The sequence below is a fragment of the Carassius carassius genome, chromosome 21 (assembly GCF_963082965.1).
Source record: "Carassius carassius chromosome 21, fCarCar2.1, whole genome shotgun sequence".
NCBI classification, from domain to species: domain Eukaryota; kingdom Metazoa; phylum Chordata; class Actinopteri; order Cypriniformes; family Cyprinidae; genus Carassius; species Carassius carassius.
The window spans coordinates 3,587,189-3,613,837 of record NC_081775.1 but is presented as its reverse complement, the minus strand read 5'-3'; the positions used below and the strand labels follow the sequence as shown (position 1 = coordinate 3,613,837).

Here is a 26,649-nt window from a genome sequence, read left to right as displayed (position 1 = left end):
GCTACGTAAAAAATGTTAACAGCTTAAGTTTTAGACTCGATACATCTTTTTCTCGAAACGTTTTGTGTATACAACACAATTTTATTGTATTTTCATATATTACTGTAGCACAGATATCCGTATGATTCATATATAGCAAATGTATAATGAATACGACTCATAATAATTGTATACAAGTTAATATTTTCTGTGCAAAAATAAATATATATCGAACAAAATTGACCTCTATTTATTTTGGTACTGTGACTTGACTTGAAACTTATCAGGACTCGACTTGACTAGCTTAGTGTAAACCCTTGACTTGACTTGACTTGCTTGATTTATCTGAACTGTGACTTGAGACTTGACTCGAGACTTGAGACTTGTTTGGACTTGACCATGTGTGACTTGTCCCCACCTCTGCATGTTAGAGACATCTTTGTGGGCAAGCATTAATCTTATAAATGCATAAACCAACTTTCTCTTATAGAGAAAGAAGGTTTTCAGCAGATGTGGGCCTGCATTCTGTTCATTTAGCGGCACTTACTGTTCACAGAAGCATTAGCATTGACAGAATAGGTTTTTTTTTTTTTTGCATATCATTTACAGTTTATTTTAGTAAACATCAAAAATGTAAAATGTGTGCATTATAGTTGACCAAGATGAACAGTTTACAGTTTACGACTGTAAGGAATTCTGCTCACGTTGAGCTTTAAATTATTATATACTTTGTATTTAAGGCCGTTCAATAGTGAAAAAAAATAAGGGTTTTGATTTAGTTTATTTTAATAAAATAATAATAATAATAATAATAAATAAATTAAAATTAAGGGTGTGCACTGTATACCTAGAGGAACAGTTATCAGTTGGCTTTTATGACTGTTATTCATTCTCCTCAAAATGCCATTGAGCTTTAAATTATATATCTTTGAGTTGCATGCCATAATGAAAAATAGAAATTTGTACATTTTATTAACAGTTTATTTTAATAAATATAAAAAATGTTACATGTGTGCATTAGTTTACAGTTTACGACTAAGGAATTCTGCTCACATGTTATTGAGCTTTAAATTATGGCATATTTTGAGCCCATTCGGTACTGAAAAAAGTAGTATTTTTGTTTTGCATATTATTTGATGGTTTATTTTAGTACATTTCTAAATTATAAAAGTTGTGCATTATAGTTAACACCTATATGAACACTTTACAGTTGTTTTATGTTTTACAGTTGTCAAGCCAACTTTATGCCCGATTTGAGAGGCGTATACATCTAATTTCCGATTGCCTTTTTTTTTTTTGTCACAAGGTACAACAATAATTACACTAATAATTACCGTTTTATTGCAAGGACAGTAAAAACAAAATCTAATAGGTAAATCGCCAACAGTGTCTACTACAGGTTCCTCGTGTACATCCTGCTGCCAGCTGTCTATTTTGTTGGTTCTGTGTTTGGTATTTCAAACGCGCTCTGATAGATTTTTATTAATCTTTTGCTCATTGTGCCAGTAATAATTATACTACGCTTTAAGTAATGAATATTCATTCCTTAAAGTAAGACCCGCCTTTCTGTATAATCCAGTGGGCGAAGGGTTGATGTCGTCTCCAGGAAGTGTTCAGCTCGTGTACAGATGACAGCTGAACAGAGACTGTTTAACCGGTTAGCCCTGTCTCCGTCCCCACACTTATAGCAATGGAAGTATTAAATTCCTTCCTTCACAGTCGAAAGAGATAACGTCTGCTGTCTTTCTAGACATACAGTGAGCTATATATATATATATATATATATTTTTTTTTTTTTTCTTCTATTGTTTGTTTGACAGGATCGGGATCAAGGCTAAGTGAGGTACTGCTACTCAGCGGCCACATTAGCGGCTAATGTATTTGTTTTACTGTATATGTGTATTGCCTAATGCCTTTATTTTATAATATACTCTGTAAAACTAAACGTTTATCGCGATAGCGTATAATGACGCGTACAGGTGTTCATAGCAGGTGCTTTTTTGTACTCTGATCGCGACAGAAATGCTGTTAAAACAGATTACAAGCTCAAAAACAAGAAAGAACAATCAGTGTAAACTTTTTGCTTTTCGTAATAATAAATGCTCACTCTACAGATATTCTCTCATTATCTCATCTCAGCACCTTCTCATTCAAAGAGTTTTCTTTATTCTCATGACTATGAAAATTGTAGATTCACACTGAAGGCATCAAAACTATGAATTAACACGTGGAATTATATATGGAATTATCTACATAACAAAAATGTGTGAAACGACTGAAAATATGTCATATTCTAGGTTCTTCAAAGTAGCCACCTTTTGCTTTGATTACTGCTTTGCACACTCTTGGCATCCTCTTGATGAGCTTCAAGAGGTAGTCACCTGAAATGGTCTTCCAACAGTCTTGAAGGAGTTCCCCGAGAGATGCTTAGCACTTGTTGGCCCTTTTGCCTTCTGTCTGCGGTCCAGCTCACCCCTAAACCATCTCGATTGGGTTCAGGTCCGGTGACTGTGGAGGCCAGGTCATCTGGCGCAGCACCCCATCACTCTCCTTCTTGGTCAAATAGCCCTTGATGCCTTCAGTGTGACTCTACAATGTTCATAGTCATGAAAATAAAGAAAACTCTTTGAATGAGAAGGTGTGTCCAAACTTTTGGTCTGTACTGTATATATATATATATATATATATATATATATATATATATATATATATATATATAGGGCTGGGTATCGATTCAGATGTTCCAGATCGATTTGATTTCGATTCTCGATTCGATTTTCGATTAGAGCTGCAATCGGGCCTTAAAAGTTAAGCCCGACAGGACCCGAGCTCGACAAGTACATTTTGATTGACAGCTTTTTAAAATCCCGAACCCATTTACAAGCCGACATTATTCAAATGTATGCACGCACAGCTCTTTTGCCTTTTGTCAGGAATGAGTCATTTATACATGTTTTAACATAATTTATACATGACTAACGTAATAGGCCACTTGGAAGTTTAAACAAAAAAATAAAATAAGTCCTCTGTAACATCGTAATATCTCAGCACTCTATAAATAGCATAGGCTCATTTAGCATAATAGGCCAACGCACCAATAAAAACAAGTCTTTCTTAAAACATTTAATTAAGATAAAATCTAAATTAAGATGGGTATTTGGCAATAACGAAATTAATTAAGATAAAGGCTCTGCCGGATTTGCTTCGCTATAGCAGCTGACATAATAAAATAATAATGCCAACATTAGCTTATATAGCCTACTCTGTCTACATTATGCATTTAAGACTCAATTAATATTTAGTTATTATTTGAAAAACATTTACTCACCAAGATTAGGTAAGGCCTAAGTGTTTTTGTGGAGGAAAATGACTCCACTGTAGATGTCTTCAGCGCGTTCCTGCGCTCACTGATGGTGCGTCCAGCAATATAACCCTCTGGCTCATTGTTCGAGGTTTCCCATTATAAACAAGGTCAAAACTTTTCCAAACCTCAGACTTTGCTTTAGTTGCTGGTTCTACCAAAACGTAATCGTCAGAGGCAAGCCTCCGTTTCAACTACTCAGCATACATTTTCACATCTTTCTGGCGCTAATCGAAACACATTACATGACCGCTCATTTACCGCACAAGTCCGAGCCCGTGTAAAATGATATAAATGCAGCCCGAATCGAAATGAAGTCCGATCGGGTCCCGTCGGGTTCGGGCAAAGATATTAAGATCTATTTTCTATACTCGATTCTCGATTCAAGTCAATGAATATAGATTTAATACAAATACTATATGTATAAAAAAGAACAGTGAACAGTCCACAACACTATCGTCGTCGTCTTGCTTACGAAATCTAAAATGCTTCCATACCTCTGACTTTTTATCTGAAGGTGGCATCAACATCGACAAAGCACCTGAAACCCTTAAATCCAGTGGTTCTCAACCTTTTTTTCCCAGGGCCACATTATGGTCCAAGTACAAGTCTCCCGGGCCGCACACACATTACGTCATCAATACAAACCAACCTGATTTATAATATTATAGCCTAAATATTATCATATCTAATCGATTAGATTCATTGAAATAAATAAATAATTCTACTACACCTGACAATTTTGTGAAATTCGGCTCGATGTAGTAACAGCACAATGAAGTTGCGATTGTAAAGCCTGTGTTATACTTTCCGCATGAGCAATCCGGACGCAGACACGGTCAGCGCAGACGCAGACTTCTTCCATTTTTTACTTCCGAAAGCGCACGCTGATGGTCCGCTCTGCAACAAACGTGAACAAATAATTGCCCAGAATCACTGCACATTGCTGTCTTTATATTCTTTCTTGACGGATTGCACAGGTTCGAGTAGCAATGAGCTTCTTCACACTGCCTGAACATGTGCAATTGTGCTTTTGAAGCCTACTGACCAAGCGCACCTGTCCACGTGGTCGTCTGCTCAGAGCCTCGGCACACATTCTCCGATGGCGTAAGACGTGCACGGGAGCATGACTTGACGCGCAACAATGCAGAAAATGTGCGTTCACAAATGTAGCCTATGTTGATCCAAATATGGAAAGCACTTTCGAATTTAATATTATGAGGTTCTCTCCAGAGATGTTTTGCCACATTTCTTCAATTAAGGATGATTGCTGCGTAGTATATGGTTTCTATTTGCTTGAACTTCTTCAAGTGAATTGCAAAAGTTTTGTGTGTGTGTTCAGCATATGTTGGGCCGCATTTGAATTCGTGACGGGCCGCGGGTTGAGAACCACTGCTTTAAGCACTGAATGAATGAATGATGGGTTCGTTGGTAACATCGCACAAGGCACATAAGAGGGTGACATCTAGTGGAGAAGATTTGTAATTAGATTAACGCCAATCTTACGTTTAATGTCTGCGGAAATAAATATGGAAAAAAAATCGATTCATGGCTTTGAGAATCGATTTTGAATCGACCACATTTTAAAAAACGATTAATCGAAAAATTGATTTTTTTACCCAGCCCTATATATATATATATATATATATATATATATATATATAGAGAGAGAGAGAGAGAGATTGTTAGCGCACATTGCTAATCTTAAAGTAAACAATCCATGCAAGTTAATAAAGTGAAAAAAAAACTGTCTTGGTAATCTTTAATCAAAATCTGTTCATTTGCTTCCACTCTGGAATGGCATTCATTCTCTGATGAAATCTGTTTGACGGCTTGGGGAGAAAATCCTTAACCACGAGTTTGTTGTGAGTGAAGACTGTGAACACTAATGGGAAATTGAAAGGAATCCCCAGCTCATAAATAAATAAAATTTTTATTTTACTTTTACTTTTTGTCTAATATCTTAAGAGATAGTTTTAACAGGCTAAGGATATGATGAGGAACATAGTTTAAATAGTTGAAGCATGTACCGAGCATTGTTCTTCTCTGTTATGTGTGATTTTTCCCAACTCTTTTCCTGAACAAAGGATGTTGCATGTAAGGCCTGAGAAAAAACTCTGTATCTTTCTATGTGTATCCAGTCTGTGAATTCACACTTGTATTTTGCTGTGTTGTTCCATTTTTTTAATCCAGATGGAGGATTCTGCAGAGTCTAAGTAGATGCTGAGGTCAGATGCAAGCTCAGAGCCTTTAATCTATTGTTGCTCAGCCTATGATTGCAGTGAGGAGCCTTTTCATGGAAACGTGTTAAGGAACAGAACTAAAGCCAGGAGTATGTCTATGCCATCAGCACCTAGCTCTGCCAAGTTCAGGTAAAACAAGACTCTCTGTCAAGATAGTCTAATCAAGTGCCTTTAGTCCATTCTGTTAAATGTGTTTCAGCTGTCAAAGTGTTAGTCCTTTCCATTCTGTCCATTACTAATAATACTTTTTCTGAGCAGCTCATGATTGATCCCTCTTCAGGACAGCCACTAACTATCACATGAGTAGATGATGATGGGGGTCATATGATGTGATTTCAAGTTTTCCTTTCTCTTTAGAGTGTTGCAAGCTTTTAGAGCATAAAGAAGATATCTCCTCCTAAAATGTCTCATTCTAACACGCCCCCACATGTCTACATCATGATGTGGGAAGATTTGCAAAACGCTGCCCAAATGTTCATGCAAAGAAAGAAGGCGTAACTTTTATTAATGCTTTTTTTAATGGCTACAACAGTATAGTTTGCCTACATAGCCTACTCTCTATTTGTAAAAAAAATTCTGCACATTAATTTAATTTAGAATTTTGCACACAAAAGTTGAAAGGCATTTGTTCAAATCAAGTTCACGGATAATTGTGCGTGCATTTATTAGCATAATCATTATGATACTAAAATCCTAACAAATAGGCTATGCTATGTACAAAAAATCAGATGAGCCCATAATATGAACGGTTAAGCATTTTCCTCCCATAGAAAACCATTATAAGAATGCTTAATGTGGCTTAATGCAGATTAGAATGTCCCCTTATTATGTCGAAATAACGAGATATCGATACTAGGCTACTGTGTCCACCGTGGTCTCCTTTTTGATCAGCGGAAACGATTTTTGCTTGTTTGGGATCTGACTGTTCAGCGTATTTGAAAAAGTTAAGCAAACTTTCCTGTCTTTTTTACATTTTTCCCCTGCGTGAAACGATCGAGGCTAACAGCAATCTCAACTAGTACAACAAGCGCGCAAGTCATGTGTCACAAACATTGAACACTACACAAACAGTATTTTTTTTTTTCATTTAGGCAATTAATTTTAGTGACACAGGAGGTGCCGGATCCAATGTCGGAGGTGACGGAACATGTTCCGGCTCAAATTAAGCCCTGGTAAAACCTGACTTTTCAAATGAGCGTGAACGTGAACTGCGCGTGCTGTTCATTCCTGCCAGAGTGAGCGCCGCTCTCGTTCACGTTAATTGTATGAAAAGTGATTCGTTCAGTTCAGCGTTCGGCGAAAATATGAACGTTCATGCACAACACTGTCTACAATGTGATGTTTTATTAAAAAATTTAGGGATGAGCACGTGCAGATAATCAACGTGGCCAATTCACTATCAATAACTGCACCATCCATCCAACCACCACGAGAGAGAACCACTATAAATTATCATAGCAGCATTACCTTTAATCTCTCTATTCTTTCAGCATCCCACCACCACTCCAACTCCTAACCGTCGACCCATTCCGGAGGGGGGGGGGGCTGTGGGGCGGAGTACTCAGCGCCTGGGCCTATATATATATATGAATGCAAATTTTGAGCAGTTTATAGTAGATCTTGTTTGTCGTTCCTTTGATCAAAAATGCAGACATAGTTTTATGTTTATGCACCGCGATACACAATGCAATGCTTAATAAGACCGTGTAAGTCATGCAACAAATGCCTCATTTGTAATTGTTTTTATTGTTTTTGTCTTCTTGTGCCAGGACACGTCATCACAGTATGGTGAGGGATGTAAAATTTCCGTTACATGCTTGAGGTATTTAGCTAATCACAACGCACTGGATAGCTGTCCTATCAGAGCACACCTACCTCACTTTTCAGACCGATGAGCATTGTAAATAATGATGTGTTTCAAGAAGGAAGAACCTTAAACTGCATAAACACATTTCATTACACCAAATACACCAAATAATGTTCTTTTTAGTAACATCATATGACCCTTTTAAGAAAAGCAATGGTGTAGTGGTAGAGTTTTATCGTAAATTAACATAAAATTACATACATTTTAAGTCAAGTATATATCACAAAGATAGAAACATATGTATTATTAAAACACTTAATTATAAGATTCTATTTTTTAGATAACATGGCCTATCAATAAACAATTCTTCTTCTTAGGTTTCATTTCAAAATTTACTAATACATAAAATCAAAAGTTCAATCTTTTAAAATGATTTAATGCACCATGAACAAACATGGATGATGTGTTTGTATCAAATAACATTCAAAAACATTAAAGGCCATATTGCAGGTTAACCACCACTTTCGATTAATGTGTACATAAATCACTCAAGATATGTATATCATTTTTAAAATGTCTCAAAAATGGTCTTAAAGACCTATTTTTAAAGTTTTTGGTATTAACGGTTTTTTTACGCAACTCTGTGATGACGTCATGTTGGGGAGAAGTCGAGGAAAGGTAGTCTCAGCCTCAGCCTGGTTTTTCCAACCTCAAACCTGTGAAAGTGCACTAGAACGGCAATCAAACCCGTGACTTCCCACCCAAAGTCGTTAGTAGTGGTATGAAATAGTGTTTACGAGCTCAAAAACCTGCCTGGAACGCAGCATCAGAACTAACGTTATAGCGACTGACTGGGATGAGGAAGAGGTGGCAAGAACCAACATGTATGATGGCCCGCAGCCGTGTAATTTCGATCGACCCAGCCGCGAGAGGGCAAATGAGGAATTGCCAAGAACTGATGTCCGTCAAAGTCAAAGTCACCTTTATTTATATAGCGCTTTAAACAAAATACATTGCGTCAAAGCAACTGAACAACATTCATTAGGAAAATAGTGTCAATAATGCAAAAATGATAGTTAAAGGCAGTTCATCATTGAATTCAGTGATGTCATCTCTGTTCAGTTAAATAGTGTCTGTGTATTTATTTGCAATCAAGTCAACGATATCGCTGTAGATGAAGTGTCCCCAACTAAGCAAGCCAGAGGCGACAGCGGCAAGGAACCGAAACTCCATCGGTGACAGAATGTTGAAAAAAACCTTGGGAGAAACCAGGCTCAGTTGGAGGGCCAGTTCTTCTCTGACCAGACGAAACCAGCAGTTCAATTCCAGGCTGCAGCAAAGTCAGATTGTGCAGAAGAATCATCTGTTTCCTGTGGTCTCTAAGCATTTCTAAGCGTTTATCTCTTCCTCCGGTGAAAATGTTGTTGCAAACGTAGCCGCGTGTCTGTCGCTGTGTTTGGCAGGTGCTTGTGTGGGCGGTGCTGTCCCATGGAAACCGAGCTGAAAAGCTTGTGCTGTAGGGGAAGTGAGTGCGTTTGGGTCGCTGTTATCTGTCTGTCTGTCTATCTATATATATAGTCTATCTATCTATATATATATCTATGTATTTATCTATTTATCTATAATCTGCGCTATCTGAATACTCTCGTCTACTACTCGTCTCTCTAGTCACTCTCAATGCTCTCAAGGCATGCTTTGGTAAATTCTTTCCCCAACGTGACGTGATGCAATGCATTGTGGGGGAAAGGAGACCGCCGTAAGATAGTACCTACTTTTTCGTATTATATTCCGTTTTGTGATACCCAACAACATAAAATACAATGGATAACAGTTTAAATGTTTATTACCAACAAGCAAATTGCACAAATTCGTAAAAAAATTAACCTTGCAACACGGCCTTTAATTAATGTTGTAAAAATGTATTGTTTACTTACTGGCTACTTTTTAAAGCAACCAAATAATCAGTTTGTCATCTGAATGATGGCTCAGTTGGGTTGAAAAGCCTTCATGTAAACACCTTAATCAATTGATATGAAATTTCGATCAGATTGAAGAGGGTTGTTAATTCCTCTTCTAATACGATTGAGAGTGCATGTAAACATTAGATCGGATTGAAAATGAAAGGACTGGGATGTGCAATGATGCAAAATAGAATAATGACGTATGATGCACAGAACAAGCTGCTCTTCCTTTTGAATAAAGTTTTGTTTGAAGTAATGGTGTTTCATATAACATTATCCAGAGAAACAAATGTTAATGATAAATCCCCTGTGATGTTTGTACTGGCTAGTAAATACAGGCCACCAGGGCAACATACAGACTTTATTAAAGAGTTTGCTGATTTTACATCTGAGTTAGTGCTGGCTGCAGATAAAGTTTTAATTGTTGGTGATATCCATGTTGATAATGAAAAAGATGCATTGGGATCAGCATTTATAGACATTCTGAACTCTATTGGGGTTAGACAAAACGTCTCAGGACCTACTCATTGTCGAAAACATACTCTAGATTTAATACTGTCACATGGAATTGATGTTGATAGTGTTGAAATTATGCAGCCAAGCGATGATATCTCAGATCATTATTTAGTTTTGTGCAAACTTCATATAGCTAAAACTGTAAATTCTACTTCTGGTTACAAGTATGGTAGAACCATCACTTCTACCACATAAGTCTGCTTTGTAAGTATTCTTCCTGATGTATCCCAATTCCTTAGCATATCCAAAACCTCAGAACAAATTAATGATGTAATAGAAACTATGGACTATCTCTTTTCTAGCATTTTAAATACAGTTGCTCCTTTACGCTTAAAGAAGGTTTAGGAAAACAGTCTGACACCATGGTATAATGAGCACACTCGCACCCTAAAGAGAGCAGTCCGGAAATGGAGCACAGCTGGCGGAAAACAAAACTAGAGGTATTTCGTATTGCTTGTTCGGAAAGTAACCTAATCTACAGAAAAGCATTAAAAACTGCTAGATCTGATTACTTTTCGTCTCTTTTATAAGAAAACAAACATAACCCTAGGTATTTATTCAATACAGTGGCTAAATTAACGAAACATATTAATGATTAATTGATAGTCGATCGTCAATTCTCCTGACGATCGACTAAGAAAATTTAATCGAATGCCCATCCCTAGTTTCCAGTGAATATGTGCGCGAGGCACCAGCGCGATCAAACAACTGAAACAGAAAATAATAAATTTTTGGTCACACATAAGGCATAATTCAAAAATGCAAAGTGTTAGTAGTTTGAAAAAATCAAGAATAATAACAGTTAATAATAATTATTGCTAAATGCTGCACCATTCTCATTTCGCTCTGCATATGGAACCTGAAGATTTTTTTTAAACCAAGAATGAACCGAAATGAAAATGAAATGAAAACATTTAGCTTTTTATCCGTGTGTTTATATATATATATATATATATATATATATATATATATATATATATATATATATATATATATATATATATTTATTTATGTATGTATATATATATATATATTTATGTATGTATGTATGTATAAATAAATATATATATATATATATATATATATATATTTATGTATGTATGTATATATATATATTATATATATATATATATATATATATATATATATATATTTATTTATGTATGTATATATATATATATTTATGTATGTATGTATGTATAAATAAATATATATATATATATATGTATGTATATATATATATATATATATATATATTATATATATATTTATGTATGTATGTATATATATATATTATATATATATATATATATATATATATATATATATTTATATAGTCCTTTTATTTTCATTTTTTTATTTTTATTTTCTGTTTAATAACAATAGCATGCATATGATCCTTTGTGTAAAGGTCTTCTTATAATTTTTGATGAGTAGACTGTAGCCTAAGAAATTAACTCACTGTAAATGTTTTAATATTTTATAATGTTATATCATAATGTTGTTGTTTTACTTCCTCCTTTTATCTCATTTTACAATTACATTCATTTTGCAATCTGTCCCTTTGCGCCACCTGGCGGTAGTTTCACAGTTAAATAGTGTCTGTGTATTTATTTGCAATCAAGTCAACGATATCGCTGTAGATGAAGTGTCCCCAACTAAGCAAGCCAGAGGCGACAGCGGCAAGGAACCGAAACTCCATCGGTGACAGAATGTTGAAAAAAACCTTGGGAGAAACCAGGGTCAGTTGGGGGGCCAGTTCTTCTCTGACCAGACGAAACCAGCAGTTCAATTCCAGGCTGCAGCAAAGTCAGATTGTGCAGAAGAATCATCTGTTTCCTGTGGTCTCTAAGCGTTTCTAAGCGTTTATCTCTTCCTCCGGTGAAAATGTTGTTGCAAACGTAGCCGCGTGTCTGTCGCTGTGTTTGGCAGGTGCTTGTGTGGGCGGTGCTGTCCCATGGAAACCGAGCTGAAAAGCTTGTGCTGTAGGGGAAGTGAGTGCGTTTGGGTCGCTGTTATCTGTCTGTCTGTCTATATATATATATAGTCTATCTATCTATATATATATCTATGTATTTATCTATTTATCTATAATCTGCGCTATCTGAATACTCTCGTCTACTACTCGTCTCTCTAGTCACTCTCAATGCTCTCAAGGCGTGCTTTGGTAAATTCTTTCCCCAATGTGACGTGATGCAATGCATTGTGGGGGAAAGGAGACCGCCGTAAGATAGTACCTACTTTTTCGTATTATATTCCGTTTTGTGATACCCAACAACATAAAATACAATGGATAACAGTTTAAATGTTTATTACCAACAAGCAAATTGCACAAATTCGTAAAAAAATTAACCTTGCAACACGGCCTTTAATTAATGTTGTAAAAATGTATTGTTTACTTACTGGCTACTTTTTAAAGCAACCAAATAATCAGTTTGTCATCGGATTGATGGCTCAGTTGGGTTGAAAAGCCTTCATGTAAACACCTTAATCAATTGATATGAAATTTCGATCAGATTGAAGAGGGTTGTTAATTCCTCTTCTAATACGATTGAGAGTGCATGTAAACATTAGATCGGATTGAAACTGAAAGGACTGGGATGTGCAATGATGCTAAATAGCATAATGACGTATGATGCACAGAACAAGCTGCTCTTCCTTTTGAATAAAGTTTTGTTTGAAGTAATGGTGTTTCATATAACATTATCCAGAGAAACAAATGTTAATGATAAATCCCCTGTGATGTTTGTACTGGCTAGTAAATACAGGCCACCAGGGCAACATACAGACTTTATTAAAGAGTTTGCTGATTTTACATCTGAGTTAGTGCTGGCTGCAGATAAAGTTTTAATTGTTGGTGATATCCATGTTGATAATGAAAAAGATGCATTGGGATCAGCATTTATAGACATTCTGAACTCTATTAGGGTTAGACAAAACATCTCAGGACCTACTCATTGTCGAAAACATACTCTAGATTTAATACTGTCACATGGAATTGATGTTGATAGTGTTGAAATTATGCAGCCAAGCGATGATATCTCAGATCATTATTTAGTTTTGTGCAAACTTCATATAGCTAAAACTGTAAATTCTACTTCTGGTTACAAGTATGGTAGAACCATCACTTCTACCACAAAAGACTGCTTTGTAAGTATTCTTCCTGATGTATCCCAATTCCTTAGCATATCCAAAACCTCAGAACAAATTAATGATGTAATAGAAACTATGGACTATCTCTTTTCTAGCATTTTAAATACAGTTGCTCCTTTACGCTTAAAGAAGGTTTAGGAAAACAGTCTGACACCATGGTATAATGAGCACACTCGCACCCTAAAGAGAGCAGTCCGGAAATGGAGCACAGCTGGCGGAAAACAAAACTAGAGGTATTTCGTATTGCTTGTTCGGAAAGTAACCTAATCTACAGAAAAGCATTAAAAACTGCTAGATCTGATTACTTTTCGTCTCTTTTATAAGAAAACAAACATAACCCTAGGTATTTATTCAATACAGTGGCTAAATTAACGAAACATATTAATGATTAATTGATAGTCGATCGTCAATTCTCCTGACGATCGACTAAGAAAATTTAATCGAATGCCCATCCCTAGTTTCCAGTGAATATGTGCGCGAGGCACCAGCGCGATCAAACAACTGAAACAGAAAATAATAAATTTTTGGTCACACATAAGGCATAATTCAAAAATGCAAAGTGTTAGTAGTTTGAAAAAATCAAGAATAATAACAGTTAATAATAATTATTGCTAAATGCTGCACCATTCTCATTTCGCTCTGCATATGGAACCTGAAGATTTTTTTTAAACCAAGAATGAACCGAAATGAAAATGAAATGAAAACATTTAGCTTTTTATCCGTGTGTGTTTATATATATATATATATACATATATATATATATATATATATATATATATATATACATATATATATATATATATATATATATATATATATTTATGTATGTATGTATGTATAAATATATATATATATATATATATATATATTTATGTATGTATGTATGTATGTATGTATATATATATATATATATATATATATATATATATATACTTTTATTTTCATTTTTTTATTTTTATTTTCTTTTTAATAACAATAGCATGCATATGATCCTTTGTGTAAAGGTCTTCTTATAATTTTTGATGAGTAGACTGTAGCCTAAGAAATTAACTCACTGTAAATGTTTTAATATTTTATAATGTTATATCATAATGTTGTTGTTTTACTTCCTCCTTTTATCTCATTTTACAATTACATTCATTTTGCAATCTGTCCCTTTGCGCCACCTGGCGGTAGTTTCACAAATGATTTTAACACGTGACTGAATTACAGCGGCGGTAATGCCCATTTAGGTTGTCCACCTACTGTATTAGAGATAAAATTGTAACCATTCAGCCATCAGCTACAGAATCGCATCAGACATCAGACAGTGCACTATAGATCCCCTTAGGAACAGTTCCACTCATTCTCTACTATAGGAGAGGAAGAACTGTATAAAATTGTTAAATAATCTAAACCAACAACATGTATGTTATACCCTATTCCATCTAAGCTCCTAAAAGAGGTGCTTCCAAAAGTCACAGATCCTTTTCTGACTATTATTCATTCCTCATTGTCATTAGGATACGTCCCCAAAACCTTCAAACTGTCTGTTATTAAGCCTCTCATAAAATAAACACAACTTGACCCCAAAGAATTAGTTTATTATAGACAGATCTAAAATCTCCCTTTTCTGTTGAAGAAACTAGAAAAGGTAATATCCTCACAATTATTTTCCTTCTTAGAGAAAAATAGTATCTGTGAGGATTTCCAGTAGGGCTGCATGATATTGGGAAAAATTTACATTGCAATATTTTATTTTTCTGCGATATATATTGCGATTATGAAATCTAATCTAATTTTTTCTTACAAACAAAAATGGGGTGAGCACACTTACATTCTCTTTTTGAATGATTTAAACAGAGGATTATTTAAATTAGAGTAAATTATTTGTTTCTAACTTTAGTATATGGTTTGAATTGTTAACATATTAACTAACATGAACATACCATGAACAATACTTTTGTTACTATATTTATTAACCTTTGTTTATCTTAGTTTATAAAAACACAGCTGTTCATTGTTTGGTAATGTTACTTCACAGTGCATTAACTATGTTAACAAATACTGTACAACTTTTGATTTCAACAATGAAGGCTATAGCCTAAATGTTGAAATTAACAATGTTGTAGAAGTGCAGTTTAGTAATAGTAAATGTTAAATAATGTAGTTAAATAGTTTAATAAATAGAACATTATTGTAAAGTGTTACCGATTTTTTTTATATACACAAATTCAAATGTCTCGTGAGTTCAGTGTTGGACAGGTCAGTTGTTTAAACCATTCATTAAACTGAATCGGTTCAAATGAATCATTAGTTCATGAATCAGACGTGTACAGCACTGGTTGTGTAATTATCTCCGCAGTTTAGGATATCGCACAAGATTTGACAACACAGAAAACATTTCATCACTGGATAGTTTTTTTTTTCATCGTGTCAATTGATTTTGATTAATATGCGCAAGGGAGAGAGAGCAAGACAGCGCTCGTGTTGTTTGAAGACTGTGAAGGTGAGCGTGCACGCGCGGCTGGGGCTCTCTCTCGCGCTCTTTCTCTCTCTTTCTCTCTCTCTGCTCGTTCTTATATGCGCCCTGTTAAAGTGACAGGACTTAAAAACACATGCAAATGATAAACTTTCACTGTATGATGGTTAAGCTGTGCAATTAATCCGCGAATCACATTCGTCAAGGGCCGGGGAGCAGCTGGCCCGTACTGTACGGTTAATTAATAACGGATAAACTACGACAGCCTACATCGCACATCCTGCGATGTGACTATTGTGGATTCGTACATCACAATATCGATGCTTAAATGACACATCGTGCAGCCTTAATTTCCAGTCAGGATTTAGACCGTATCATAGTAATGGGACTGCTCTCCTTAGCATTACAAATGACCTGCTCTTATCATCTGACCGTTGTTGTATCTCTCTATTAGTGCTATTGAATCTTAGTGCTGCGATCGATACTATTGACCAAAACAAATTTCTTTTGCATAGACTAGAAAACTTTGTTGGCATTAATGGAAGTGCATTAGCAGCATGGTTTAAATCGTACTTATATGACCGTCATCAATTTGTTGCAGTGAATGAAGAGGTATCATATCAATCACAGGTGCAGTATGGAGTACCTCAAGGCTCAGGACTAGGGCCGTTACTCATCACGCTTTACATGTTACCCTTGGGAGATATCATCAGGAAACAAGGTGTTAGCTTTCATTGTTATGCTGATGAAACTCAGCTCTATATTTTTTCGGGCCCGACGAAACATACAGATTTGAAAAAATTCCGGATTGCATAGTCGATATAAAAAACTGGAAGACGAGTAATTTCTTACTACTAAATTCTGAAAAAAACAGGTGTTATTTATTCTTGTTACGTTATAGTCCTCCACGTCCGCTACGTTCTCAAAACTCAGGCAATTTGATAATACTTAGAATATTAAAATCAACCGCGGGCAGCAGATCCTTTTCCTATTTAGCGCCTAAACTCTGGAATAACCTACCTAATATTGTTCAGGAGGCAGACACACTTTTGCAGTTTAAATCTAGATTAAAGACCTACCTCTTTAACCTGTCTTACACATAACACTAATATGCTTCTGATATCCAAATCCATTAAAGGATTTTTAGGCTGCATTAATTAGGTAAACCGGAACCAGAAACAGTTCCTATAACACCCGATGTACTTGCTACATCGTTAGAAGAATGGCATCGATGCTAAGTGCTAGTCTGTTTCTTTCTTATTCCGAAGTCTTATACGAGGTCACCGTAGCCACTAGATCCAGTCTGTATCCAGATCAGAGGGTCACTGCAGTCGCCCGGATCCAGTACATATCCAGCCCAGATGGTGGATCAGCACCTAGAATGGACCTCTACTGCCCTGAGAAACAGCTGAGATCAAGACAACTAGATGAGCCGCAGAGGACTAGTCAGATGACTACCGGGACAAGAACACAGGAAACAGACGATTCTTCTGCACAATCTGACTTTGCTGCAGCCTGGAATTGAACTGCTGGTTTTGTCTGGTTAGAGGAGAACTGGCCCCTGACTGAGCCTGGTTTGTCCCAAGGTTTTTTCTCCATTCTGTCACCGATGGAGTTTTGGTTCCTTGTTGCTGTCACCTCTGGCTTGCTTGGTTGGGGACACTTTATTTACAGCGATGTCGTTGACTTGATTGCAAAAGATTTCACAGATACTTTTTAAACTGAACTGAAATTAATGATGACATCACTGAATTCAATAAAAACTGCCTTTAACTGTCATTTTGCATTATTGACACTCTGTTTTCATAATTAATGTTGTCAGTTGCTTTGACACAATCTTTTTTGTTTAAAGCGCTATATAAATAAAGGTGACTTGACTTGTATAAATGTGTGTCCTGTCATTTAAATTAAAATTAAATTTAAAAAATTTAATTTATGCAATTAGCAGACGCTTTTATCCAAAGCGACTTACAGTGCATTCAGGCTATAAATTTTTACCTATCATCATGATTTAGATTCATGAAATCAAATCACCTTTATTTATATAGTGCTTTATACAATACAGATTGTGCTTTACAGTGTTAAACAGAAAGATAGTGTTTAAAAAAAAAATCAGTTAAGTCAGTTCATCGTTGATTCAGTGATGTCATCTTTCAGCTAATTTCAGTTCTCTTCAAATAGTATATGTGCAGTCAAGCCAACAATTTTGCTAGAAATTAAGTGTCACCACCTAAGCAAGCCAAAAATAACAGTGGCGAGGAACCAAAACTCCATCGGTGATAGAGAAATAGAGAAAAAAATCCTTGGGAGAAATCAGTCTCAGTCGGGGCCAATTCTCCTCTGCCCAGATGAAACCAACAGTTTAATTCCAGGCTGCAGCAAAGTACGATTGTGCAGAGGTCTCATCTGGTTCTTGTGGTCTTGTCCTAATGGACATTAGTTTGTACAGTAGTTGACAAGGTCTTCGCAGGGATCTGTCTCTATGGCTAATCTAATTGGCATGGTTTCTTCTGACATTCAGGGCTGTAAAGGTAATCTCTGATCGACCATCTGGTCTGGATATGGGCTGGATCTGAGTGGCTAAGGTGACCTTGGAATAATAATGAAACAAACGAAAAGCATAGATGTAGGGCTGAAACGATTCCTCGAGTAACTCGATTACAAAAAATGATCGAGATAAATTCCTCTGCCTCGAAGCCTCTTTTAATTTATTTTAAATTTCACGTCAGGTTCTTTCGCAATGAAATCATCTTATGTGACACTACGCGTTTACGTCACCCACAAAGCGGAAGGAGACACAAGCGCTAATCGCATACTGCAAGGAATCAGCAGTGTTTTGATTTGAGGGCGCGGGCAAACGTAAAGAGAACGTCGTGGTGTGTGTCCTTTGCAAGATAGAGCTGGCACACCACAACTAGGGCCCTATGATTTCCGCGATGTAGAAAACGCGGAGGGAATCGCGGAATCCAGTCATATAAACGGAATTAACAGTTTAACGCGGAATGGCATGGAATTTGCCAAATTTTGAATGAATTAATCAAAAATAGGTCATTGCACTGACATCAAATCACGATATGGAGTAATATCTGTAAATATTAAGCCGGAACAGTCTATTTAAATATGAATCCTACATGAATCCTACTGTGTGTCCTTTGTTAATTAATGGAGCAGAAGCGCGACATCCTTTATCAGAGCGGCGACACACGGGATGCGTGGCGCAAGCGTCTCAGCTGCGTGGCGTGTCCATTTTTAATTCGGCTCCCATGTTAACAGGTAAGAGCTTGCAGACTGCCTGCGTGAGACGCTTGCTCAGGTGCGGGTCGAGCCGCGCGGAAAACGCGTGCATGCTAGAAATAGAACCGATGCCTATTTTTCACGTGACATGCAAGCGTGTTGGAAGCGTTTCCAGGCAAAATAGAATAGGAAAATATATTTATGTGTCATTTTGTACATATTAATTCAAATACATATTAATTCATGACATTTTGATGTTTGACAGTCTATAGGTTGACATAAATTCAGATATAAATGTAATTTAAAAAATAAATAAATAATTATCGAATATTGCACCTGTCAAACATAGTCTATTTTGCCGTCAATACTGTTGACGGTGTCCTTTATCAGTAGGCTTTATATATATGGTTAACATGAAGGTGTAGGTGTGTAAAAAAAAAAAGTTGATTGTTGTCATGAAGACAAGAGCCTGGTTTTTCGGCGGTCTCCCTCTATGTCACCTACAGCAGCAGCAGCACGCCGCGTCAGACACGACTCTGGTGTGTAAAGACACAGAAAACGTGAAGCAACTGACACGCAGCAGAAACGGCCACGCTCACACCACGCACCCAGTGTGTCAACGGCACACACTTAAGCGTGCGTGACGCTCGCGGTAATTTCAGCGTCTGGTGTCTCACTAAATAAGGACGTGAACACATGAACAACATCTCCAGAACTGCTCTGACAGTCACTTCATGAGCATTTGACCGTTTGATTTAAGTAAAACTAGCACATCACATACACAGAACTGTAAAGGTACGTCAACCCGTCAAAATAAAAGTCCGATGTCCTGACATTTTTACCTACCCGTCAGATTTTCCTACCCGGGTTTACTGCGCATGCGCACATCAATATCGCGTCAATATAATTAAGCAAAAACACATTTTATCCGATTACTTGATTAACTAATATTATGACACTGAAATCATGTTACATTGCATGAAGTAAAATTGAATATATTACACCTGTAAAAAAAAGTAAAAAAAAAAAGAATGTGGCACCTGTTATTCTTCACGTAAAAACGAAAAGTAGCAATAGGCTTACTGACGATTTTTTTTTAACTCAAATTGATTTATTTCACGAGACATTCATTTGTATTAAATTGTTCTGTTTTTTTTTCAACATTTCAACATCCACTCAAATATTTATTCGTTATTATTTTCGTGCTGCAAATATTAAACAGGAAAATATATTTGATTCACATGAATGCCGCATGAAAGGAGGCGAATATCTCACTACAGATTAAAGAGCATAAAAAACATTTATTGTTTGTATTTTATCTTATAATTGACTGAAGCCTGAGGCTTTGTGTTATAATAAAAAGTAACAAAACCCAAAGCTTATTGCGATTAAAACGTTACATATTATTTCCAAGCTTACCATAATTAAAAGCTTGTGAATAGTCACATAACGTGTGACATTTACTTCAGAAAAATCAACATGACATAGTCAAATTTTTAAATGGTTTAAAAAATTTTATGGTTATAGAACGAGTGGAATATTACATTTTATTCCTTCAACAAATAACAAATCATTGTAATGCAGCTAGCTCATAATCACGACTTACGTGGGAGACAGGACGTTTCTCGCTCCGCACAGTGGAGTGCATCATTCTGTTAACTTTGTGGTTCATTATTTTGAGTCGTTTGGGACGCGGTGACACAGAAGACCCTCCCACAACATATTGCTTTATAATTCTATTGTGTTTGCCGCTCAGAAATGTTCACGTAATCATGCTGCACATGTCAGTAGTTCCCTGGCATGGTTGCTCACACTGCAGGTGTACAGCACACTAATTAAACTGAACCGCGCTCTGGCCCACTTCTTCCAAACAACCGCGTCCGAGCATGGCACAGAGTGATCACAGTCAACCGAACCGGGTTTTGGGGGTAAGATGCGCTCGGGCACGGTTCACATGTCACCTTTATTTATTTATATAGCGCTTTAAACAAAATACATTGCGTCAAAGCAACTGAACAACATTCATTAGGAAAACAGTGTCAATAATGCAAAAATGATAGTTAAAGGCAGTTCATCATTGGATTCAGTTATGTCATCTCTGTTCAGTTAAATAGTGTCTGTGCATTTATTTGTAATCAAGTCAACGATATCGCTGTAGATGAAGTGTCCCCAACTAAGCAAGCCAGAGGCGACAGCGGCAAGGAACCGAAACTCCATCGGTGACAGAATGGAGAAAAAAACCTTGGGAGAAACCAGGCTCAGTTGGGGGGCCAGTTCTCCTCTGACCAGACGAAACCAGTAGTTCAATTCCAGGCTGTAGCAAAGTCAGATTGTGCAGAAGAATCATCTGTTTCCTGTGGTCTTGTCCTGGTGCTCCTCTGAGACAAGGTCTTTACAGGGGATCTGTATCTGGGGCTCTAGTTGTCCTGGTCTCCGCTGTCTTTCAGGGATGTAGAGGTCCTTTCTAGGTGCTGATCCACCATCTGGTCTGGATACGTACTGGATCCGGGTGACTGCAGTGACCCTCTGATCTGGACACAGACTGGATCTGGTGGCCACGGTGACCTCGGAACAAGAGAGAAACAGACAAATATTAGCGTAGATGCCATTCTTCTAATGATGTAGCAAGTACATAGGTTGTTATGGGAAGTGTTTCCGGTTCACCTAATTAATGCAGCCTAAAAATCCTTTAACGGATTTGGATAATAAAAGCATATTAGTATGTTATGTGTATGCCAGGTTAAAGAGATGGGTCTTTAATCTAGATTTAAACTGCAAGAGTGTGTCTGCCTCCCGAACAATGTTAGGTAGGTTATTCCAGAGTTTGGGCGCCAAATAGGAAAAGGATCTGCCGCCTGCAGTTGATTTTGATATTCTAGGTATTATCAAATTGCCTGAGTTTTGAGAACGTAGCGGACGTAGAGGATTATAATGTAAAAGGAGCTCATTCAAATACTGAGGTGCTAAACCATTCAGGGCTTTATAAGTAATAAGCAATATTTTAAAATCTATGCGATGCTTGATAGGGAGCCAGTGCAGTGTTGACAGGACCGGGCTAATATGGTCATACTTCCTGGTTCTAGTAAGAACTCTTGCTGCTGCATTTTGGACTAGCTGTAGTTTGTTTACTAAGCGTGCAGAACAACCACCCAATAAAGCATTACAATAATCTAACCTTGAGGTCATAAATGCATGGATTAACATTTCTGCATTTGACATTGAGAGCATAGGCCGTAATTTAGATATATTTTTGAGATGGAAAAATGCAGTTTTACAAATGCTAGAAATGTGGCTTTCTAAGGAAATATTGCGATCAAGTAGCACACCTAGGTTCCTAACTGATGACGAAGAATTGACAGAGCAACCATCAAGTCTTAGACAGTGTTCTAGGTTATTACAAGCAGAGTTTTTAGGTCCTATAATTAACACCTCTGTTTTTTCAGAATTTAGCAGTAAGAAATTACTCGTCATCCAGTTTTTTATATCGACTATGCAATCCATTAGTTTTTCAAATTGGTGTGTTTCACCGGGCTGCGAAGAAATATAGAGCTGAGTATCATCAGCATAACAGTGAAAGCTAACACCATGTTTCCTGATGATATCTCCCAAGGGTAACATATAAAGCGTGAAGAGTAGCGGCCCTAGTACTGAGCCTTGAGGTACTCCATACTGCACTTGTTATCGATAGGATACATCTTCATTCACTGCTACGAACTGATGGCGGTCATATAAGTACGATTTAAACCATGCTAATGCACTTCCACTGATGCCAACAAAGTATTCAAGTCTATGCAAAAGAATGTTGTGGTCAATTGTGTCAAACGCAGCACTAAGATCCAATAAAACTAATAGAGAGATACACCCACGATCAGATGATAAGAGCAGATCATTTGTAACTCTAAGAAGAGCAGTCTCAGTACTATGATACGGTCTAAATCCTGACTGGAAATCCTCACATATACCATTTTTCTCTAAGAAGGAATATAATTGTGTGGATACCACCTTTTCTAGTATCTTGGACAGAAAAGGGAGATTCGAGATTGGTCTATAATTAACTAGTTCTTTGGGGTCAAGTTGTGGTTTTTTGATGAGAGGCTTAATAACAGCCAGTTTGAAGGTTTTGGGGACATGTCCTAATGACAATGAGGAATTAATAATAGTCAGAAGAGGATCTATGACTTCTGGAAGCACCTCTTTCAGGAGCTTAGATGGTATAGGGTCTAACATACATGTTGTTGGTTTAGATGATTTAACAAGTTTATACAATTCTTCCTCTCCTATAGTAGAGAATGAGTGGAACTGTTCCTCAGGGGGTCTATAGTGCACTGTCTGATGTGATACTGTAGCTGACGGCTGAATGGTTGCAATTTTATCTCTAATAGTATCGATTTTAGAAGTAAAGTAGTTCATAAAGTCATTACTGCTGTGGTGTTGGGAAATGTCAACACTTGTTGAGGCTTTATTTTTCGTTAATTTAGCCACTGTATTGAATAAATACCTGGGGTTATGTTTGTTTTCTTCTAAAAGAGAAGAAAAGTAATTGGATCTAGCAGTTTTTAATGCTTTTCTGTAGGATATGTTACTTTCCTGCCAAGCAATACGAAATACCTCTAGTTTTGTTTTCCTCCAGCTGCGCTCCATTTTTCGGGCTGCTCTCTTTAGGGTGCGAGTATGCTCATTATACCATGGTGTCAAACTGTTTTCCTTAACCTTCCTTAAGCGTAAAGGAGCAACTTTATTTAAAGTGCTAGAAAAGAGAGAGTCCATAGTTTCTGTTACATCATCAAGTTGTTCTGAGGTTTTGGATATGCTAAGGAATTTGGTTACATCAGGAAGATAACTTAAAAAGCAGTCTTTTGTGTTAGAAGTGATGGTTCTTCCATACTTGTAACAAGAAGTAGAATTTACAATTTTGGCTATATGAATTTTGCAAAGAACTAAATAATGATCTGAGATATCATCACTTGGCTGAATAATTTCAACACCATCAACATCAATTCCTTGTGACAGTATTAAATCTAGAGTATGATTTCGACAATGAGTAGGTCCTGAAACGTGTTGTCTAACACCAATAGAGTTCAGAATGTCTATAAATGCTGATCCCAATGCATCGTTTTCATTATCAACATGGATATTAAAATCACCAACTATTAAAACTTTATCTGCAGCCAGAACTAACTCGGATGTAAAATCACCAAACTCTTTAATAAAGTCTGTATGGTGCCCTGGTGGCCTGTATACAGTAGCCAGTACAAACATAACAGGGGATTTATCATTAACATTTGTTTCTCTGGATAATGTTATATGAAGTACCATTACTTCAAACGAGTTATACTTGAAGCCTGCCCTCTGAGAAATCCTGAAAACGTTGTTATAAATTGAAGCAACACCTCCACCTTTGCCTTTTAGACGTGGCTCATGTTTATAACAGTAATCTTGGGGGGTGGACTCATTTAAAATAATGTAATCATCAGGTTTTAGCCAGGTTTCTGTCAAACAGAGTACATCTATATTATGATCAGTGATCATATTATTTACAAAAAGTGTTTTCGTAGAAAGGGATCTGATATTCAATAAGCCAAGCTTTATCATTTGTTTATCCATATTGCTTCTGTTTTTTATTTGTTGAACCTCAATTAAATTGTTAATCTTAACTTGGTTTGGACGTTTTTTGTATTTTCTAGTTCGGGGAACAGACACAGTCTCTATAGTGTGATATCTAGGTGAAAGATTCTCTATGTGCTGAGAATTAACTGACCTCTGTGACGGGAGGCAGCTAGCAGACGGTCGGTTTAGCCAGTCTGTCTGCTTCCTGACCTGGGCCCCAGTTAGTCAAGTATAAACACTAAGACTATTTGCCATATTTCTAGAGAGAAGAGTGGCGCCACCCCAGGAGGGATGAAGACCATCTCTTTTAAACAGGTCAGGTCTGCCCCAAAAGCTCGTCCAATTGTCTATGAAACCTATGTTATTCTGTGGGCACCACTTAGACATCCAGCCATTGAGTGATGACAATCTGTCACACCTCTTTAATGTTATTTTTAGTGATCTCCGACTGGCGAAGTCGAACATCATTAGCGCCGGCATGAATAACAATCTTACTGTATTTACGTTTAGCATTAGCCAGCTCTTTTAAATTTGCCAAGATGTCAGGCGCTCTGGCTCCCGGTAAACATTTGACTATGGTGGCTGGTGTCTCTATATTCACGTTCCATACAATAGAATCACCAATAACTAGAGCACTTTCATCAGGTTTCTCAGTGGGTGCATCACTGAGTGGGGAGAACCTGTTTAATGTTTTGATCGGAACAGAAGAGCGGTGTTTTGACCCACGACTACGCTGCCTCACCGTCACCCAGTTGCCCTGCTGCTGGGGCTCTGTTTCCGGAACCGAACAATGTACAGGAATCCCTGAGATAGACGCATCCAAAGCCATATCTAGAGCCCTAACATTCTTACTGTCCTCAATTAAAGTTTGGATGCGTGTCTCTAATTCTGAAATCTTCTCTGTCAGCCTAACTATTTCCCTGCATTTATCACATGTGAATCCCTCATCAGCGACAGAGATAGATAAACTGTACATGTGGCAAGAGGTGCAAGAAACAATGATAGGAGAAGCCATTACTCACCGTGCTTGATGAAAATTCTTACTGCGGTTGTTTGATGAACTTGTGAAAAACAGCTCCCGCGGTGTTGAAAATATCCTTTAGCAATTAAAAAATGCGCGTGCGGCGTGAGGAATCGTCCCGGTTGGATGAGGTCGTCGTCCTTAGAAAATAATCGCACAGCCTAATCGATAATCAGTCATTAAATCGACTAATCGAATATTCGAAAATCGTGACCCATCCCTAGTATCAACAGCTATTTTGAATCTCATTCAGTTACAGTTACCTACCCTCTTAAAATCCATTTTGTAGCTGTTTATCGACCCCCAGGACCACTAGGTAACTTTTTGGGTGAATTAGATGAGCTGCTCAAAACGTTTCTTGAGGATGGTACTCCCCTAGTTATGCCTGTACGCTGATAGAAACACCAATGTTAGCCGCCCTCGCACAATTATATTCAAGTTGCTAGATTATACTGATAGACTTCAACATCCACCTTGATATACCTCTTATCTGCAGACTTCCACACTCTGCTTGCCTCTTTTGATGTCAACCAAGTGTCAACTACTGCTACTCACAAATCAGTCAACCAAAAGTCTCTGTCTTTCTCTCAGCTGTTGAAGCCCTAAGACTGGAAACAGCGGAATCCAAATCTTCAATACTTATTTTGCTTGATCTGTCTGCTGCTTTTGACATGGTTAAAGTGCATCTCAGGAACAGCACTCCAGTGGTTTGAGTCTTACCTATCAGATAGGTTCTTCAAAGTATCTTGGAGAGGTGAGATGTCCAAGTCGCACCATCTTACTACTGGGGTGCCTCAGGGCTCAGTTCTTGTGCCACTTTTCTTCTCGGTCTACATGGCATTAATAGGTTCTTTCATTCAGAAACATTGCTTTTCATACCACTGCTATGCTGATGACACTCAACTCTACCTTACATTTCATCTTGATGATCAGACGGTAGCTGTTCGCATCTCAGCTTGTCTAACAGAAGCTCCTTGCTGGATGAAGGACCATCACCTTCAACTCAACCTTGCCATGACAGAACTGCTTGTGGTTCCAGCAAATACATAGTTTTATCACAATTTCACCATCCAGTTAGGCACATCAACCATAACTCCTTCAAAAACAGCCAGAAACCTTGGAGTTATGATTAATGTACAGCTGACATTCTTAATCCACATTGCGAAAACGTACTCGGTTACTAACGTAACCTCGGTTCTCTCTAGAAGAGGGAACGAGTACTGCGTCTTAGCTAAGACGCTACGAGTAAAGTCTCTTTTCACGAAATACTGAAGCAAAAAATTATCCTTAATTTTGAATTGTTGTA

The 26,649-nt window shown here is 37.1% G+C and overlaps 1 protein-coding gene across 2 annotated transcripts in view; it reads left to right on the top strand.

Moving 5' to 3' along the window:
* Nucleotides 1–1,783: 1,783 nt before the first annotated feature.
* nadka (NAD kinase a) overlaps nucleotides 1,784–26,649 on the top strand; it is a 281,230-nt gene continuing 256,364 nt past the window's right edge. For both annotated transcript variants that reach the window (XM_059503045.1, XM_059503044.1), the window contains exons 1-2: nucleotides 1,784–1,822; nucleotides 5,534–5,712. In XM_059503045.1, the coding sequence (XP_059359028.1) occupies nucleotides 5,561–5,712 (152 nt within the window). In that variant the 5' untranslated portion in view covers nucleotides 1,784–1,822; nucleotides 5,534–5,560. The remainder of the gene's footprint in view (nucleotides 1,823–5,533; nucleotides 5,713–26,649) is intronic.